Source organism: Pholcus phalangioides, unplaced genomic scaffold (assembly GCF_987345545.1).
Source record: "Pholcus phalangioides strain wild (caught in Gottingen) unplaced genomic scaffold, Ppha-v1.0 ptg000013l_1, whole genome shotgun sequence".
Taxonomy (NCBI): domain Eukaryota; kingdom Metazoa; phylum Arthropoda; class Arachnida; order Araneae; family Pholcidae; genus Pholcus; species Pholcus phalangioides.
In genome coordinates this window covers 36,393,777-36,414,251 of record NW_028301606.1, presented here as the reverse complement: position 1 = coordinate 36,414,251, position 20,475 = coordinate 36,393,777, and the positions used below count along the sequence as shown (strand labels likewise).

General features: G+C 38.3%; 1 protein-coding gene across 2 annotated transcripts; it reads right to left on the bottom strand.

Annotated features, from left to right (window-relative positions):
* Positions 1 to 7,180: 7,180 nt before the first annotated feature.
* LOC149079011 (flavin-containing monooxygenase 5-like) lies at positions 7,181 to 14,166 on the bottom strand. 2 transcript variants are annotated; one of them, XM_089241271.1, is made up of 4 exons: positions 13,982 to 14,166; positions 12,431 to 12,811; positions 10,215 to 10,514; positions 7,181 to 8,399 (listed from the first exon to the last, which is right to left on the bottom strand). In XM_089241271.1, the coding sequence occupies exons 2-4, from the start codon at positions 12,752 to 12,754 to the stop codon at positions 7,329 to 7,331; spliced, it is 1,695 nt and encodes a 564-aa protein (XP_089097397.1). In that variant the 5' UTR covers positions 12,755 to 12,811; positions 13,982 to 14,166; the 3' UTR covers positions 7,181 to 7,328. The 2 variants fall into 2 exon arrangements, with proteins under 2 accessions (XP_089097397.1, XP_089097398.1); XM_089241272.1 differs by having other exon boundaries at positions 12,431 to 12,780; positions 13,982 to 14,111.
* Between the last annotated feature and the right edge of the window lie 6,309 nt (positions 14,167 to 20,475).

Genomic DNA, 20,475 nt, shown 5'->3' with positions numbered 1-20,475 from the left:
TCTTTCTTTTCCCACCATGGTCCATATGTCCTATGTACCAAGTTCGTTTCCCGTCACGGTGGAGGCGCTGCGTATATATTTTGTATATGTTGTGTATTTAGACCATTCTCAAATCTCTCCTACTTCAACATTCCAGCTTCTTCTTCTTCTTTCTTCTGCCCACAAGTCTTTTCCACACTTCTTTCGAAATCCCTGACTGCGGTCTCCAGCCCTTATGTGCCACTGGGCGCACGTGCAATTTTTCTCCCTAGTCAATTGGTTCAGCTGTCCATTTCAGTCAAATGTCTTGAACGTTGTATCTAGTTGGCTGTCTTCATGGGGAGAACGACGCTAGTGATTCGAAACTTGCGAGCACGGGGCAAGGGGAGCCACCACTATAAATCTTTTCTAATTTTTCCGAAACAACTCTGCCTCTTTTGAGGTAACGGAAGTAAGGTGCTTTGCATCAGTCCGGTTTTTTACTTTCAAGTAATCAAGTTCAAGTAGTCCAGTAATCATGTTTCATCAAAATAATTCCATCGGAATGTGTGATACATACGTCTGAGTATATAGTGTCAGTTTATTTATAACTACCCTGTACTGGATATACTACCCGGCATTACCTTGGTTTTCCCTATGCACTGGAAGCATTGAAGAAGTGGCAAACCATCGTGAAGGGATAAACATGTCAAAAACGCACTGTTTGGGTGCCACGACAACCAAAGTAAGCATTCCGAAAGTCATTGTTGAGGACATTCATTTGCCCCTTTCGGGCATTTGCCCGATTCTGGAGAATTTCTTGAAGTAGCCTATCGTTCAAGTCACGTTCTGTTTAGTATGCATGTCAAGTTTGACGAAGATCATCTAAAATTACAGATTTGTATGAAGGACATACACACACACAGAAAATCTATTTTAAACTAGCTATAATACCCGGCGCTGCCCAGGTTTTTCCCATGTGTACCTCTGGAGCGAAGAGGTTAATTTCGCCACTGTTTACGTGCTAAACAGTAAATCAAATCTAAAAAAAAATTAAGGATTTGAAAAAAGACAGGGAAAGTAGCGAAAAAACTCGAGAATTTTAATCACTGTTACTTCATTCGCAAATTTCAATGTCTGAGTGATATGAAATAAATTTCTCTCGGTACAACAATTTTCTTTTTTCATAACCGATGATGATTTTTGATTGACCCTATAAAAAATTTTAATGTCCAATAATTCAGGGATGGACAAATCTCGGAAAAATTTAAATGCCTCGTCAGACACGCAATTTAAACTAACAGATGTTCAAACAAAATTCTATGTTCCCGAAAAATATTATTAAAGTGCTCACTTGCTTGAAAGAATTCAAACACGAAATTGATTTATTTGCATAATAAATATTGAAAAAGTATTTCTTCTTTTTTAATGTATATTTTTTTTTAAAAATTAAAAAGAAAGAATAAAAGAAATTTTGAAAGGAAAAACGAAAATTCAAAAGGAATGTGGTCCTCAATTAAAAATATGAAATACCCTATGTTGTTCATTTTCATGGAGCAGCACATCAGCTTACAATGAAAAATTATTTTATTTTAAGAAATATGACAGATAGTTTTGCTTTTATCCAATAGATGGCAGGGTTCCCAACCTTCAAGCAATATGTATGCTCATTTATGTTCCATAGAAAAATCATCGGTACACAGATAAGCGGACCAAAAAAAAATTCTCTTGAATAATCAAGCGCGCAAATTAAATGATAAAAATTCACTGCTATATACCGGAAGGAAAAATTTATACATTGCAATATACGTTCTACACTTATAGTAAATCAGAAATTTCCTATTTTAACGACCTTGTACTGTGTCTTCCATTCCCTATTTTCGATTCTAATCAACGTCCAGTTTGAACGTCTCTTTCACTAAAGAAAAATTAAAAAATTTTAAACTAATGATGATCGACTCGCATTCATACTTTAAAATAAGAAAACTCCTGGAAACCCTCCTCACAGCCAATAACCACTGTGTTGTCAACGGGGTTCGAACTTGGATCCTCACGGGAGAGAGAGATATACTTACAGTATATACATATAATAAACTCCGAAAATATTTATATTCTATATAAACTATTAATAGACTAATAACCGGGTTCGAACCCCACAGTGGTGGTCGGCTGAAGTTGGTCTTCTGTGGTTCCCAACTTCAAGGCGCAAATGCGAGCCGATCTCCCCGTTAAAAAGTCTCGCCACAGAGAGCAACAGTCCTACAACGGTAAATCATTCAACCATAACACTTCACTCATAGTTAGAAAAACTGGGGGCAGATGACAGCACTACACATAACAAGCATTACACAGAAACAAACTTTACGTCAGGTTGCACTACACGTACACGCACATTCCCGCAGGTACCGATTCGTTGGGGGGTTCCGCGGGTGGGGGGGGGGTGCATGTGTGGTGTAGCAGTAGTAGGTAGGGCCTCCAAAAAATGGCTCGGGGATCCATGATGTTCTTAAGTCAGCCACCTCGTTGGGCAATTTGCCTATTGTGGCGTTGTATTTGTATTTGTATATAAATTGGCAATTTTCTCACATTTCGGAGTGGGTCCGTCCCCGTCCCTCCGGCTACGACCTTGCACTCGAATGTTTCGTATTCTATCGGTTATTTCAAGATTTTAAAAATAGTAATAAAAATATATGAGGAGCAGGAATAAAACTTACCTAACTCGATGTTTACGGCTTCTTCCCGCCCGTGTCTGCAACAACACTGCCTGCAATATCTTGTGAGTGCAATTGCATATATCATGGCGATCAATTACAGTGATGTCAATCGCGCTCCTGCTTCGATGGCCCACTTTCCGCTCGTTTTGTTTGTTTTGATTTGGCCCGATATGCCTTCCGGACTCAAACTTGACATCATTTTGGATGACATGCTCAAGGACATTTGATGACCACAAGAAAAGAAAGTGCCGTCTATCGAGTTCAGAGCATTTGCCTACCTTGAACTTTTTTTTCTTTTTTTTGTAGTTTGGTTAGGTAAATCCTATATATATATATTCTTGTTTTCTTTTTAACTCGTTTTTGTATGTTTTTGTCTGATCTTTATTATCATATGAACCTTCATCAGAAGAAACGTGACCGGCAGATAATTTCAAATTTCACAAGCGTAGATACAAAAGCATAATAACATTAATTAAGGAGCTTTTTTTTATGTATATATATTAGCAATGTCCTTTTGAAATCTTCCTTATTGGATTTCGGATGAATCATTGGATGAATTTGAAATTCCAACATTTCAAGGAAACTACTACCTATACTACATATCTCTGATTGACTTCAATTTCCTAGACCTAAATACATAGCTGCTAAGTCTTCCGGATTTTCCGGGAGGCTCCCGAATTTCCACTGTATCTCCGGACTTCCGAAAAATTCTTTTATCTCCCGAATTTCTTCCGTGATTGTAAAAAAAATCCTTACATTCAGGAAGAAAATTATTCCGCAAGAATTTTTCCCCGAAAAAAAAACTGCTGCTTCATAAGCGTTGTATAAATTGTCACTATTTCGTCAAAATCGCAGAAAGTATCTCATTTTTGGGGGAGGAAACACAAAATTCGCCAATCAGCGAGCGTCTCAATCCGGTCTTTCGAAATCCAAAATTGGTACGATCGCGTCCATCTGCTTTATCCGTAAGTCCCGTTTCGAGCCCGACGGAGATTTTTTTGGTTTGCGAGATTTGATTTTTTTAGAGGTAATTTAACCCAAGGACTTTAACCTACTGGTTGGTCATAATTAGCGATGACTTGCACGAGTTTTGCAACGGGAAAATATCCCTAATATTCCCTTTTAATAGTGATAAATCCCAAAAATGTTTTAAAAGATCCCTTTTTATTTATTTTTGCACTCCGCGCGAAAATCTCATACACTGCCGCAAGTAAATATTTACTTGCGGCAGTGTTTTCAAAGGGAGGCGTCGCCAACCTTTGTCAGGGTGTCGTGATGAGCTGGTCTATTTATGCTTTAATGTGGTTCTCTTTCATGGATACACAATATCTACTAAACTATTTTGAGGAGCCACAGATGAACCAAGAATCGGGCAAGGGAGAAACTGGTGACAAAAGTTTGAGAACCACTGACTTACAATCATCAAACCTGACATACCAGGATGATAATGCACAAATATTTCATCTATTCACTTATTATTGTTCACAATTTCACTATATTAGCATTAATACCAAATTCAGCATTTCATACGTAAATATTTATCAACATGATTTAGATTGTAGTACAGGCTGTCTTAAATTGTGCACAGCAGATATCTCCGCAACCGTTAACTTTAGAAACATACTTTCAGTTACAAAACATTTTCAAATCGCACGATTACTCAAAAACGTTTTAAATTTTCAAGGAGGGTATCATATACATGAAAAAATAGAAAAATTAATTATGTAATTATAATTATTAAAATAATGTAATAGTAATTATTTTTTACGTTGATCCTTTGTGCTGAAACTTACAAATTAGTGAAACGTAAATGCGGCTCTGAGGAGTTATTTTTAAAAAAACTGCATATTTTTAAATGCAATATTAACGGAGATATTTCACTGAAGCTTTCGGAATTTATCGCCAATGATTGAGGGTTTGGTTCACAAATTACGAAGCGTAAATTAAATCCAAAGTTGTGAAAACTTTGTAACTATCAAAATAATTTCCAAAAACTGTAATCGGTATTCAAGTAAAAATTAAGCAACTTTTGAGCCAATGAAAACACAGTAGTTGTACTTTAGCTGTAGTCTAGTTTTAGCTGTAGAAATCGAAGCATAGTGATTTTATATATTCAATATCTCGATATAGACATTGCATTTAAAAATACGAAATTTTTGACAAATGAATTTCCAGAGTCTACATTGCAATATTTGGAACTTTTAGCACACGGGACATGTATAAAAAGTTAATTTCTTAAATTATTGTTTGTTTATGTGACTCTTCAAGTACATTTTGAGACTTTGAGTAAGTACACGTTATTTGAAAACATTTGTAAGTGGAAATTAGAAACTGTTGGCCTGTCTTTCCTGAGGCCAACAAAAAAAATTTCCATATTTTTAAATGCAATATTCGCATCAGAAATCGGCATGTAGTGCATATGAATGTGTAATTATATATGAATGTTGCGGTTCACGTGCTCACTGTGGTAAGGCTTTTCGAATGAGAGACCAGCTCGCATTTGGGACTCGAAATTGGGAACCACAGAAAACAAATATCAGTATACCACGTGGCAAATAATACTCATCCCCTTGACCAAACACTCAATCGCACTTTTTGTGGACGAGGACTTCCTACGATGGCATTATCTATCGATGGAAGCTTCAGGTTCGATAGGAAATGAATTTTCCTTAATAATAGCTGGGATCAAACCTGCGGAAAAAGCCTCTATGGTCGTAGACGAGCATCTTACAACTGCGCCACTCGCACCCAACATCCTAGTACTGGAATTCTATATTCGAGAGTGTGAAATCCGATCAAATGAAATCAGTAGTAATTTGCCCGTTAGCGATTTGACCAGATTTGGTGTGCTATGAAAAAAAGGAATCAATGCATGCGCCTCACATCAGTATGGAGAACAGTTGTCATATATGCGCCAACATACTGGTCAGGTATATTAACCCTTTCCGCGTTTTTATAAGTTTCATGATCTGCCACAGTTTAAATAACCAGACCCTATGTAAAATGATAGATTTTATTTTTCTCAGGAAGACTTTTTTGACATTTTGTGTACGATTCTGAGTCTGTTCTCTGAGAATAATAAGCCGAGGAAGAGAAATAAATCTACCTTTTTCGGTTATTTATACTGTACGCATATCTCCTGTACTACTCGGAAAGATAAGGGAAGAGAAGAAAAAAGGTACTGGTCTCTAGCGTGCTCACTCGGCAAATGAGAGGAGGTAGGTTCAATTTCAAGCAGAGACAGTTGAATTTTCTTTCTTGAATTCATCTTCGCATCAGCCAGCTGTTGAAAACTTCGTATAAAAAGAAGGTATATCTCATGTCGCTTTTCTTTTGTTACCAAAATGAAAATAAAAGCCGACTCCGCCCGCTGGCGGACTGTCTAACAGGTTGGGGGATGGAAAAAATGTTTTACGAAGAAGAGGAATTCACGAAGCTCCTAAAATAAGAGGATTTTAGGTAGGCAAGGTATCTCGTAATTACCACTGAGAAAATTAACGCACAGCTGATACACTGCCGGAGTCGGTACAAGCTGACGTCATTACTCAAACATATATTGTCGATATTGCTCCGGCTTTGTTACGCTGTTAATTACGATGGGTTTGCAATCGCTGCGTATTTCACTGCATTATTTCCAGAATTATCTTTCGATTATTCTCATTAGTATCTGTATGTTTATTGGCTTGCTTCGTTCAATCGTTTAAACATTTAAAATAACAAATTTTGCATTTGCTTATGAGGAGGTAATTTCCGCTAAGAATATTTTTTTCGGATTTATTTCAGTTACGTTAGAGCTAATCACGTACGTTAGTTAACTTCACCAACTCTCGATAGATGATTTATTATCTTCTAAACTTTCTAGTATTTTTTTTTATCATCGTTTTGTTTTCGTTTGAATTAGGTGTAGCTTCTAAAGGCCTTGGAGACTTCCTTGTTGCTAATAAAACTGCAACATAAAAACATGGCAGGCAAATATATAAAAAAAATCCTAATATAAAATGTTTGAACTTATTATTTTCATTATTTTAAATGATAATATAAAATATATATTATTATTTACCAACTATTTCTTAGATTTAACCCATTCCTTAGATATAGATTGTAAAAGTGTCATGAAAATACCAGACGCGCATATTTGTGACAATAAAATACCATGAACACAAGATCACTCACTTAAACCAGCGAAATGAGCGACTAAAATGTAAATAATCAGCACGTTTCGTGTGCTGATGTCGTCTGCTGAAACAAAGTGTTGAGCAGTGACGTCACACGATATTTTCGACACCACGCTCACTAAGCCAAGGCGGCTAGCCCGACTTAAAAACGGATGAAATAGCCTTTACTATATAGCTCTGGGCTGATACAACTACGGAAATTCTAGCGACGGTCTCAATTCCCATCAGATTCAAGAGATATTTTCATGGATGTGACGCTCTTGAGATTCTTAAAAAAAGAAACATCGACATTTTGAAAATTCTACATTGTGAAATGAAAACATGCGAAGTGTTGTAGGTAACATCAAATTTATTGTACCACCTTTATAGAAAATGAACCTAGGAAATATAAACAAGAATATATAATATGCAAATTATGAGTCCAGGGCTGTAGTCTTAGAGATATAATCTGAACTGCACCTCCTTATGATGGCAATGTCACTCACCGGCTTCCAGCATAGAAATTCATGATACGCTCGCTGATGTTGGGAATGAAATCGTGCGGAGATGCCGGATAGTCGTATAAGACCTTGCAGAAGAGAAAAAGAACCACCAGGGCCAGTACTATCAAGAGGACGGTGACGGGTAAGAGAAATTCGAACGACTCGAATAACTTGTTCGGCTCGGCTCTGCTACGAGTCTTGAAAGGATAAGTGATTCTGTCTTTGGTCTCGAGGATAGCCCGGCGAGCTCCTGGCCAAATGTGCGGGCCTTCCAGACGATACACGTACGATACAGCTGGTCCGAAGTAGATGTGCCAAAACAGGACGGGATCGGTCAGAGCTATTCTCAACAGATTCGGTTTCGCGCCGATCATATCGTAAATCTCGTCCATGAACCGTATGTAGTCCACTTGGACGGTGTGCCTCGGTGAGCCAACGTACCGCTTGGCCACCTCTTCTTTCTTCTTGTCTATATCCTTCCACATGTCTTCCTTGCTTGGCAGGTTGACTTTCTTGTTCATGAGCATCGCGAACCATCTGGATTGAGCTTCGAACACGGGGAACAACGGACCGAAAGGTTGTATCAGACCGACGATGGCCAGCGTGTGGTGCTTCAAGTCGGGAGGAAACATGTACTTGTAGAGAGTGACCTGATTACCGCTAGTATCGACGATCTTCTGGCTCAAGAACGGGAATTTGATCCTGTAACCCGTGGCTAGGATTATCGAGTCGGCTTTCGTCGGGGATTCCTCGCCCTGGAATATGACTCCTTTCTCTGTGAATGTCTCGACGTCGTCTTTGAGGATAACCGACCCGCTGTTGATCCTGTTCGGGAGGATGTCGTTGATCGTGAGGTGCGTCGCGTCCCATCGGTGCTTCGGCCTCAAATTGTAAGCGGCGTGGTCGAATCTCAAGTTGAGCACGAATTCGACGAAAGCGCTCTTCAGCCTGTGTCCCCAGAATTTGCCCATGTCGTCCAAGAACCGTGAAAGCAACTGAATATCAAAGGGTATCCCGTAAAAGCCCATACGAGGGTAAAGCCAAGTGCCTCTCCTGGTGCTTAGGTATACCTATACGAGAAAGAAAACATACGTCAAGATTGAAGAAGAATAATGCAGTATTTCCCCATGCAACAAACGATATTAAAAGCATCTCGATCAAATCTACTTGTAGAGACGATAACACCTCCATAATCCAAACCATTTGGGACCGGGACACGTTCATAACAATAATACCTGGTTCCATCTTTTTTTAAATGTGATCATTCTTCAAAATTTAATAACAGTGCGATAAAGAAGAGTGGAGGAGCTTGTTTCTTCAAAAGGGAACATTTAATTTAATTTTTTTTAAATTCACTTTTTAACGGTTTTTGAATCTTTGGGATGAGCTCTATATCGGATTGTGCAACCGGGATTATTCAAACGGGAGTATTTTTTGGTGGAAAAAAATGTAAAGTTAGTCGTTTCTACAAAAAAAATGGGGGGGGGGGGAGAACATATCCAACATTCACTTCGGTACTTTTTATTCAAAAAACGAACGTAGCAAAGAGGTCGTCCTATTGACTTTAAGGGATTTTTTTTTTTTTCAAAACGGTACATGCGCTTTCACAGTCACATTCAAGAGTAGAACCTCTAGGTAACAGACACCCATGGGACCAAAAACTTAATGCGCTAACGAGGAGTGTCCGTTACTGAATAGCGAGTCCCGTCGATGTAATTCAAGAAAGTGTCCGTTAGTGGAGGTGTTGTCTAACGGGAGTTTCCGTTGTGGGAAGTTCCACTGTAGAATAGTCGTGTTTCTTATGATACTTATACGAGAGAGTAATAACGATACTCCTTCTTTGGCTAAGTGAAACATTCTGAAATCAACAGGTGGAGTAGAAATTTCCAATTTTTTCAGACTTAACCGGCTACGATTTTAATCAAAGGGTAATATTTCAACTAATTTCAAAACAGCATTTTAAAAATTTGAATGCAGATAATCCCTTGACCGTTGATCAAGAAACATAAAAATATGTTAATATTCTTCTTATACCGCCCACATATGCTACGTACCTGTTGGAGTATTTTCCCCAAACAGTCCCCCATTACGGAGATTTTTTTTTTTACATTTTTTACTTTTACTGTAAATTTAGTGAAAGTGTTTCCTTTTGAAAATAAAAGCTTCTCAGTTACAGACCCCTTCCCCCGTAGGCCCAATTCATCAAAACTTCCCTCATCCTAGCATTCACGCCCCTTTACCCATAAGCCCTATGAAACCACGTTAGCGTAAACCTAGCATTCCTGCTTTACCCGTGGTCCCCCTTGACCCAATTAGTGGTCATATATCCCCGTTAGTATCTTACTCTATCTCATATTTACCATGCGACTCTTGTCATAATGACCGTAAAACCGAGTCCCCCAGGATCTCTCAGAATTGTCCCGGACCCCAGGGCTGGAGTCTTGTGAGCCCCACCTTTGTAGGGGCTATGACCCTAGCACTCGTTTCTTCCGCGATTTTCTCGCTCTATGGACACATATATAGCCTACTCCTCTTCTCTTTTACCGTGGTTCTTATCAACCCTCCTCTAATGGTCCGGGGATCTCTCATTCACAGACGTGTTATTTATCTTTACTCTGTGCTATCATCCTAGCCTTCATTAACCCGTTGGTCCATAGCCCGTAATGGTCATATACTTGCAATGCTCTCACGACTCTTAACACTTGTGCAGATTAATAATCTGGTAAATTCTAATAACTGCTGATCATATACATACGTACGTACGCGATGCCGATTGACAGAGTTTGGCGAGGTTTCTCTTGGAGCCATGGCGCACGCTTTGAGAATCACTGTTCTAGTGTACAATAATTACTATGTATTATTAACAAACAAACAAAAAATGTAACCTGTTTTGCAACGTTGCTGATCTCAACTGCGGCATCGATCCCAGAGTTGCCGAGCCCGATGATGATCACCTTCTGGTTCTTGAAGGCATCCGGTACTTTCAAGGAATGCGTGTGCATCACTTTGCCTTTGTAATCTTCTCGGCCAGGGAACTTCGGGGTGTACGGATACCCGTGATGGCCAGTGCATACCATAACCCCGTCGAAGACCTCTTCGATTATTTCTCCCGTTTTGGCGTTCTTCACGGTCACTACCCACCTGCCTGTTTCGTCATAATCTGAAGCGGGAATGACTTGCACAACCTGTTGAAATTCAAATGTTCAGAAACTTAAATATCGATTCGAGAATCATACACATCACTATATTCTTAAACAGTGTCAAGAACATCTTAGCTACCGATTTGAAAATATATACAGGGTGAACTTCGACAAATCTGCCAAACAAAAGTGGGTCATCAGTATTGATAATGATAACTCGTGGGAAATTTCCCATATTAATGGGAAAAATTGGCCAAAATTTGGCCACGTGGGAGCTTTTGAGAGTACATAAAACAAAATATTTTTTTTTTTTGAAAATAATAATAATAAATGCAGTGCGATACTTTTCTAGTGTAAAATACTTAACTAGTACGTATTTTCCCCGTTAGATAGCAGCACATTTTTTGGAATACTGTATGTGGGGCAAAATCTACTCTGAAGGGAAATTTTTGAGGGAATTATGCTCATCAAGGTTACCATCACTATATCACTATGGGAGATAGACGAGCTCAAGTCAGCACCTCCTAGAGACAGAAGGCCCCCGCACTCTGCTTGTGACGTCAGTAAGTAGTCCATTTTCCCTCAGAATATTCAGGGGAAAAATCCCTGCTCGTGCCAGCATCATCGCTGTGAGAAAAAGAAATGATCGCGCTCAGAATTGGCAATTTCTATGCCCCACATCCAATCACTATGCGGTATTTGTGAGCCAATCAGGAAGATTTTACGCCAAAACAAAGAGAAACGATACAGGATGCTGTGTTTCAAAATGTGGCAAACTCGCTAGGTAGTCTGAATGACGTTTATGGCAAACGGTGCAGAGGCCTTCTATCTCTAGGAGGAGCTGCTCAAGTGGGGCATAAAACACCGCAGTAATTTTGTCCTATCTCTAACCGTGTTCGAGTTGATGTGGATAATGGATTATGAAAGAAAAATGTGTTAGTTCTGAAAAAACTAAATCTGGGCAGTTTCTGAAAGATACAAACTAAGCAAATATTTGAAAAGCGCGGAAACATTCTTATAAAGTGACACCATTTTCATCAAATTATTTGGATTTAATCGCAAGCTACAAGTGCTGAAAGATTGGCGAAGTGCAAAATTGAATTGTCGCCAAAATCTGTAACTGCCAATTCCGCAAACACTCTACAAGCTACAATCGGTAGAATTCACCAGAAACTTCATCCGTTTCAACAGCTTCCGAAAGAGCCTACAGCCAATTGTATCGGTGTTCAAGATTAGCGAAGTGCATTGTTTATCCCCCAATTTCGTTTTGCAGATTAGTCGAAGTTCACCCTATTATATACGGAGTGCCACCAAACTGAGAGGGGTGATGGAGGGGGCATGTCAAAGCAAAACTGATTAAAATGAAACCTAGGATCGCAAACTTTTTTGGTCAGAGCATCTTAACATGAAATTTCCGCCACTAGCTTCATACAAAGGAGGAGGGGAAGTTCCGCTGCATAGGCGGAGATAGACTTGAAAGTCTGGGACACAATGATTGCTGGGAGGGAGGGGCGCGCATGATGATGATGATGTCAATTCATATATAATGTACACGTTACATACATTAGATCAGTCGGCTTTACCTTTGACACTGGGGGGCATTGCCCCCCCCCCCCCCGTACCTCCGCCCATGTTCTGGTGTAATCCTGGAAGTGAGAGGGAAAAAATATTTTCTCTACACACACACACTGTTAGAGAAAAAAGGACGATATTTTTTTCCAATTGTCTGTGGCTGGGAAGAAGGTATTTACCCGTTGCTCCTCCTGGTTAAGCAAGTTTGGCATATTTTGGCGACTTCTGAAGTGAGAGTAATGCACGTATCCCTCGAATAAGTGAGTTGTGACTCGCTCGTTTCTATCGGAGAAATTGTTTGCCTTGACTTGGGCTATCTTCGCTCTAATTTTGGTTTAGGGTTCGGAGAGACACCTTTTAATAGAACTTATCTGGAATGCAATATTTACCTCGTGATGGTGCCTGATGAGTTCCAATAATCCGAAGGTCTCGGCGTACATGGTGAAATATTTATGCATCAACGTGTTGTGCATGTAGTTCGGGAAATCTTTCGGAGGCGGGAAATCGCTCAGGGCCGTAATCTCCTTGCTAGAGTTGATGACGGTGCTCTTCATGGTACAGGCTTCCCCGTCGGTGTCATCCTCGTGGTAACTCCATAGACCAGTCAGTCTTCCGCTCTTCTCGTAGCAAACGACGTCTATATCTTCCTCCTTGCATGACTTCGTTGCCGCCAGCCCGCAGGTACCAGCTCCGATGACAGCCACGCGAACCATGATGGATCGGCTTATCTTCCAACTCTCTGCAAAGAAGATCTATATACCCCTCGGGATCTGCGAAATTACGACAACATAACATTGCACAACGATAAATCAAAGACACGGCATCAACAGAAACATGTGTGCTCTAAAAATTGCCGTAAGTCAGCTTATGAACTATTTTATTAATATTTTTGATTTATGAGAGAAATGGCATAAGCAAAATTATTAAGCGCCCTGTCCCTTAAGTCCCTGAGGCCATACGCTGAGAGAGAAATGGCATCTCTGTTGATCTGTATTAGGGAAAATTTGCTTCGAAACGTATTGAACCTCTCTATAACGGACACCATGGGACAGAAAATTTTATCCGCTAACACGCAGCAAAATACATTAGCGTCCTGTCTCAATTTTTAAAACTGTATGTTCTTAACAGGCGGTGTCCGCTAACAGGGAGTGTCTGTTATGTATGTTACACTGTACGAGTTTTTCGATATGCTGTACAAGCATTCTTCAGAAACGAATCAATCTCGTGAGCTACCACTATATTGACGTACTTATATATAGTGAATCCTCGCTACAACGATAAGTCCCTCTACAACATATAGAATCATCGAATGTGACCCAATAATCTTATTGGCATTATAGAGAGATCCGTGTCATCTTGTTGGCATCATGGGGGTGGGGGTAAGGATCTATGGACATCATATTATCCGCATACAGAGTCCGTGGGCATACTTCTTTGCACGGTGGACATAACCTAATTGGTATCATAGGGGAATCCGTGGAACTAAGCTTATTGTTACCATGAAGGGTCCGTGGACATCATCTTTTTTTGCAAGAGGGATCAGTGAACATAACCTTACCTGCGTAAGTGAAAGGGGAGAGTTCGGTAGGGCACATCAGAGTCAAAAACTTCTGTTGTAGAGAGATTATTGTTATATCGAGAGTTTAGAAAATTTATGGTGTTGCTGATATTTCTTCTAAATCTGCGTTGATGCCAGCATTCAGGGCGCCTCTCTCATTTGCTTAACACATAGCCCTCAAAATTTTTTTCTTCTTTATATTTCAATGCATGGCAATTAAAGGGTTAAGGGTATGAATGCGTTTTTTATGGAGCGTTTTCTAAGCAATTAGTTTCCCAGTAATTAGCTTAAAATAAAAATTTAAGTCAATATCGTAAAAAAAATGGTCAAAATAATCAAATGTAAATTTTTTCCCCCGATCGATATTAACAAAAATACGCACCGTATATCAAAATAGCCAACCAACCAACCAAACAGCGCCGAATCGAAGACACTTGAAGACAACTTTCACTTACAAGTTCCAGTTAGAAAATAATCTGTTACTATAACCGGTCACAGACAAGCAGAATCTGCAAGACGGCGATGTCTGGGCTCTTTAACTGAAAGCCCAGAGCGTTTCAAGACCTTGGACACGTCAAAAACGTATTCCTTTTATTGCTATTATCAACTATTTATACAGGCGATTTTTTTTTTCTAATCCTCACAAACACGACAAAAACTTGAAATATGAAAAACCAGTAAATGTCCATTTCGAGTATTTATTGGACGTTTTCTTCTGTTTTTCTTTTTGTTCCCTCGGTATCATTTAATGTTGCACTGGCCTTTTCGAGATATTAAACGTATGAGGAAGTTGGATGAAAAAAGAGCTTTTCGTATAGTATTTTATATATAATTCATTGTTACTTTACTATTATCTAATTTCTATCTTATATGGAGAATTAATTTTAAAAAAATGTCATTGCGTGAGGGTTTTTCTTTTTTGGAAACACCAAGTTCTCTCTCCGCGTGAAATTTTGGAGCGACTGCTGTTAATGTTTTCCTATACCCTCAATCTATGCCAATCTAATACGTCTTTGATATTCATTTAATTATATTGATTGAAGCGCTTTCCGTGAAATATTCATATGAGTATATTTTTAGCGCTTTATATTCTTTTTTTAACCCTCCGGTGCGCGTATGAGAAAACGTTCCGTGAGTGCAAGGGTTGGGTCTCACAGACCCATACCGAATTGTTCAGGGTGGTTCCATAATTCCCCATATATACAAAAACCCAAACATATATACCCCCAAGCATACTTTCAATTAGGAAAAAGTATCCAGATAACGTGTGGACCTCAGATAAGTCACTCACGTTACAAGGGGTTGTATAGTTATTAGAATAAGAAAAATATTTTATTTTATACACATGTACTCAAAAACCCAAAAAGAATGTTGTTGGTTGCAGTTGCCCTGTCTCTTCTGAAGCCAACAAAAAAAAATTCCCCGTTTCTATTTGCAATATTCGCTGAGATATTTGAATTCAAAAATTTGAGAAATGTCAGGAAAGCACAACATAAACTAACGGCCAATGCTTCTTTCCCTCTTTTCCGCTGCTCTTTCCCAATTTTTCTCCGAATTTTGAATTGAAATATCTCAACGAATATAATTATTGAACTAGGATACCTGGAATTTTTTTTTTTTTTTTTTTTTTTGCCGGTAGGAGAGACGGGGCAACAATTTTCTATTCGGGCTTTTTAGGACGGGTGTTAGTAAAAAAGATAAAGTTAACATTTTTATTACAATAATTAAACAACCCCTTCCAACATGACGTGTCTGAGCAGCACCACCTAGAGATAGAAGATATGACGTCAGCAAGTAGTTCATCCTCACTCAGAATATTCAGAGCAAACAAATTCCGCTGCACGTGCCAGTATCATCGTTGTGAGGGAAAAAAACATTCGGGATCAAAATTGGCGGTTTCTATGCCCTACATCCAATCACCATGTGGTACTTGTGAGCCAACCAGGAAGACTCTACGCCAAAATAAGAAACGAAATAGGATGCTGTTGCTCAAAATCTGGCAAACTTGCTACGTAGTCTCAATGACGTTGCAGATGAACTTGGCCCAACCCGTGCCGTGCCATCTTTTAATAGTATTGCATTCTAGCTGATGTTTTTTGGAGTGCCGGAGATTAAGAATGCATAAGCTTGCTATACCGAGTGTAGTTTTTAAATCTTTGTCTGTGACCTTGACAGAGATTTTGCAAGTAGGCACGTTTTAGTTTGTAGGCACGTTTTGCCGTGTTTCTTCTCAACATTACAAGTTTGGTGAAGTATATATTTATCCCAAAAATTAGAAACTTTGCCTGGTTTTAATTTATACAAAAAATGCCACGTTTTTAAGACGTGAAAACGTGGCAATTTTTGTATAAAGTATATTAGTAACTATACTCTCTATACGTCAGCGTTTCTCAACTTTTCTGAACCCAAGGACCAGTAAAATGTCTGAAACAATTTGACGGACAACTTGTGCTTCTGTAGGACATTCCTTTTTCTAGTCGCGTGCTCTGCCGTCTAGTCTCGTACGAATGCATTAAATCATGTTGGTTTTATAATCCTTAAACGCAATTTTTATTCAAGGTTTTTATTCGGGACGTTGATTAAGTGCTCGTGATCACGAAATCTAACGCGGGTATCGAGCACTGTGGTTGCTTCAGGTAGCACCATGCTGTTCGCGAGCAACAAGTTGAACATGCCGGACTTATAGCAACGTTTTTGATGGCAATTGGCAACGTCCCGTATTTTACCGTATTTAAGATCCCGATTCCCCTTATATTTCTCATTGATATATGGTCATCTAGTGTCATTTGAAGAAATGACCATAGATAATAAATTTTTGTTCACTGCGATTTCTAGCAGCCCTTTATTTCTCCCACCCTTCACCCACTTATGCAGTAATTAGCCAACTTGTAAATTGCATCTTTTGACTACAATCAGTGATATCCCGTATTTAGGATCACAATTTTTCGCATTTCCCTTGGTGACGTATGATCAGCCTAATAATAAGGTGAAATTTTTATTTGAACCCATATGGGTACTGTTATCACAATTGTGCAACAAAAATGAATAATTTTTCATTCAGTAGAATCGAATTTTCAAGTCCTCCTGAGTACCACCTATGCTATCATCGCGGACCATAGGTTGAGAAACGCTGTTCTATGTATTCCCCCTGATGAACCATACCAAGTGCTAGCTTAATTCTACCAAGCATCATGAGAAAAAGTTGTTAATATTTTCCACAAATGGTAGAGCATCTTGTAATAGCATAAAACTTCAAATTTTCCTACTTTATTTTAAAATACTCAACTTACACTAATTTTTAACTCTCCCTCTTTCACTTTTAAATACAATTTATATGTTTTAAATTTTATAGTCCTATACTTCCTTCCTATAAAAAATTCAGAAATTCCCATTTCTTCTCATCCATCCACGTTTGATTATTTCCTGGTCAAATTTGTTAGGGAAAAACGAAAAAGTTTTACGGTGTAGGATGCATCCAACAAAAACTCTCTCTTACCAAATGAATTTCCTCGGGAGGAGAGGTGGGAAAATATTTTATTGTTCATTAATGCCAGATATAGCAAATGTTGGCATCACGGATGTTGTCTCTCAACCGCAATCACCTATCATGAAAGGATCTGACGGAAATGAAGATTTAAAGACATTTAATTTTCTTTTCTGCAACGATAATGTGGAATAATTATATGCATTTCATCTACATAAAGACGCGCGTTCCTACCTCCACTATTTTATATACTTACATATACTTACTTTTATGTATATGTACTGCATTAATAATCATATTGTGTGTGTAAAGGTGAAATTTTATTTTTACACATTATAATACTCACTATATAATTTCCCCAGTAATATTTATATATTTTTGTCTTTGTAATTTTACTATGTTCAAGATACAAGACCCAATGTGCCTTGGAACATTTTTGCCTTTTAAAAAATACATCTTTCATGATTACAATATATAGATACAGGGTGATCCAAAAGTCACTCAACCCGTTCTAATATATTTTAAAATTCTATCAAGAAATATAAGTAAAAAAAACTATATAGTTCCAAAATAAGACAACATTTGTGAATACAAAAATGAAGTTTCTTCCAAAATGTTACAACGTGTATTCAAATTGTGAGCCTTTTGCGCGCATTCTTTTTGCCGCGATTCTGGACACTCTTCTCAGAGCACTCACTTTTTCAATCTTCGATATTTTCAATGGTGTTTTTTTAGTTAATCAATGAGGATCATAATCAATGAGGATCATAATCAATGGGAGCTTATTCTTGTGCATTTGTCTTCACGTGTCCTCACAAGAAAAAAATCAGGGGATTTTTTCAGGGTCCGGTGATCTTGGTGGTCATAACCCTTTTGAAATAAGGCGGTCATTGAAAAATGTGAGTAGTAATCCATTGTCTCATTAGACGTATGGCAGGTTGCTCCATTCTGTTGCAAAAAGCAAAGACGTTCATTTTCATCTAACAGTGCGATTGAATTACAAGACCATATCCCTGTACAGTTCCATATTCAGTTTCTTAAAAAACATGAACCCACATTTTCCTACGGCGTGAAATTAAAGCACCACACATCGATTTTGATCGAATGCAGAGATTTTTCATGATAGATGTGCAGATTTTCGATGCTCCAAATTCTGACATTTGACCTGATCTGGAGCTTTCATCTCCGGAACAACCCTAACACGACAGGGTTAAATTCCAATTTCTTCAGAGTTTTTTTTTTTAGTTTTTTTCCTTTAGTTAACGCATTCCATGCTGGCTCATTAGAGATGAATTGCCCACTTCGTCTACAACTTCGTGTTGAGGTCTTCAACATTTCCAGTTTCTCGAAAATGGAACACCAATCGGAAGAATGTTGTCTTATTGGACACAGAAACATTTTTGAATTCACTTTTGAACGACTCAATAACGGCTTCAAACGAATGAGTTGAAAAAATATTGTTCAATCATAAAAATTCTTTGCTTCTGGCAAAAAAACATCTTGTTCATACAACAAAAAAAGATCCACTGAGAGTATCAGTACACATGTAAAATTTAAAAAAAAACAAACTTTTCATCTTGAACAGTATAGCGCTGTTGTCTATGAAAAAACTTTACATTTTAGCAGAATTTGAGAAATTAATTTTTTTATAGCGGGTTGCGTGACTTTTTGATCACCCTGTAGTAAAAATGAATTTATTAAAATTTTGCGGTAAATTTTGGCTGAGAAAAAAAGTTTTGAAAATAATGTTCCAAGGTATAACAGAATCTCCCCGACTCATAACATCTCACTAAAGCAGAAACTCAATGATAAAAACAATGAAATTATTTTTTTAATGCACGTGGAATAAACCTTATATGAAAATACACACACACAAGCATTTTATCTTATTTTTACACTCATTTTTAAATAACCCTATCAATTAGCATTGAGAATAAATAGAATGTTGCTTGGAAGCGCGGGTTAGGTCCACAGTTACAGATAAATCTTTCAACAGTTACGGAAAAAAAATATAGATGTAGTACATATATAGATGGGCAAACTACGGCCAAGTAGACCAGATACGCCCGCTCAGAGGCTCTATGCAGCCCGCCGCAGATTTCAAAATAGTAGTATAGAAATTTTCAATTTCAGTATTTTAAAATAATTCATTTAAAAGGAGGGTGTTCTTTTTTTGCATATGGAAAATATAGTTGTGAAAATTTAAACAGAAATAGATTTAAAAACTTCCGCATATGCAAAACAAATGGAACACATAAGCAATAAATATGCACAAAGTTATATATACAGTAAAACCTTTCTGTTGCAGACCGGCGGGACAAAAAGATTCGTCCGTAAAAGAGGGGTGACCGTTAATCAGGGTTCTGAAATGCATGCTTTTATTGTATACGGGAAAGTTATTATTTGGCCGTGAAAGAAGAGTGACCGCGTCTGAGGGGGTGTCCGTTAAGAGCGGTTTATACTCATGCATGGTTATATACAGTAAACCTCCCAATAACGGCCACTAACGGGACCGTGAAAATGTGGCCGCTATTGACACTAATATTATAATCTCGACGACAGGGCCGCAACAAAACGGGATCGGGAGTCTAGTGCCGGACCAAAGAATGGACTAAGCGGCACATTCTCAGATCACTTAAGTGACCCGTGGCATAATTATAGATCACTTCAGTGGCTCTTTTTCCCTCTCCACTGCCTTCAATGTGCCCATCTAGTTATCTATACCCAGGAAAAGAAAGCTTACATAATTCCCCCCCCCAAGAGTTCGGTGGGGAGAACTCCCTTTGAAATTATTTTTCCTCATAGCGATATGCGTATTTTTCTTCCGACTCCATGGCCAAAATGGCCGTTGTCCGGAGGTGACCGTTAAGACTATATTTATGTAAGACTGTATACTTATTTTTTTCGCAATTGTAAAGAACAAACTATTGTTGACATTGCATGAGACACAATTGTCTAATTTGTAATGAAATCGTGGCAGTCTTCAAAGTATGCAACGCATTCCACCACTACATTTCTAACCATAAAATTTCCGTTTATGAGAAAATCCGTTAAATCAGAATATGTCTGGCTCAGGTCTTTTTTTTGGCCCGCTCCTAAAAATATTTGCCCATCACTGGCATTGTAGATAAACGAGTTTAAATGAGAAATTAGCGAGAACCTTCAGAAAATTGTTCCTACCGTCTATATACCGGTAACTGAAATTCACATGAACAAAGGTGTAAATGTAAGAAAAATATATATATATGGTTAAGAGAATACAACCGTGCACTCGAGGGTTAATAATGAATTTATATCCAGCCCCAAAGCAAAATGCCGAAATCTGCGTCGTAACAGTTTTTAGAAAAACGTAGAAAACACTATTACGGGAATTTTTACAGCTTGACATTTCC

What these genes read in the sequence shown, in the direction of transcription:
- LOC149079011 (XM_089241271.1), bottom strand. Translation starts at nt 12,754, where the DNA reads ATGGTTCGCGTGGCTGTCATCGGAGCTGGTACCTGCGGGCTGGCGGCA. An exon ending in TCATCAGGCACCATCACGAG is followed by an intron (nt 10,515 to 12,430) that starts GTAAATATTGCA and finishes GAATTTCAACAG; the next exon opens with GTTGTGCAAGTCATTCCCGC. An exon ending in TCAGCAACGTTGCAAAACAG is followed by an intron (nt 8,400 to 10,214) that starts GTTACATTTTTT and finishes TTTCTCGTATAG; the next exon opens with GTATACCTAAGCACCAGGAG.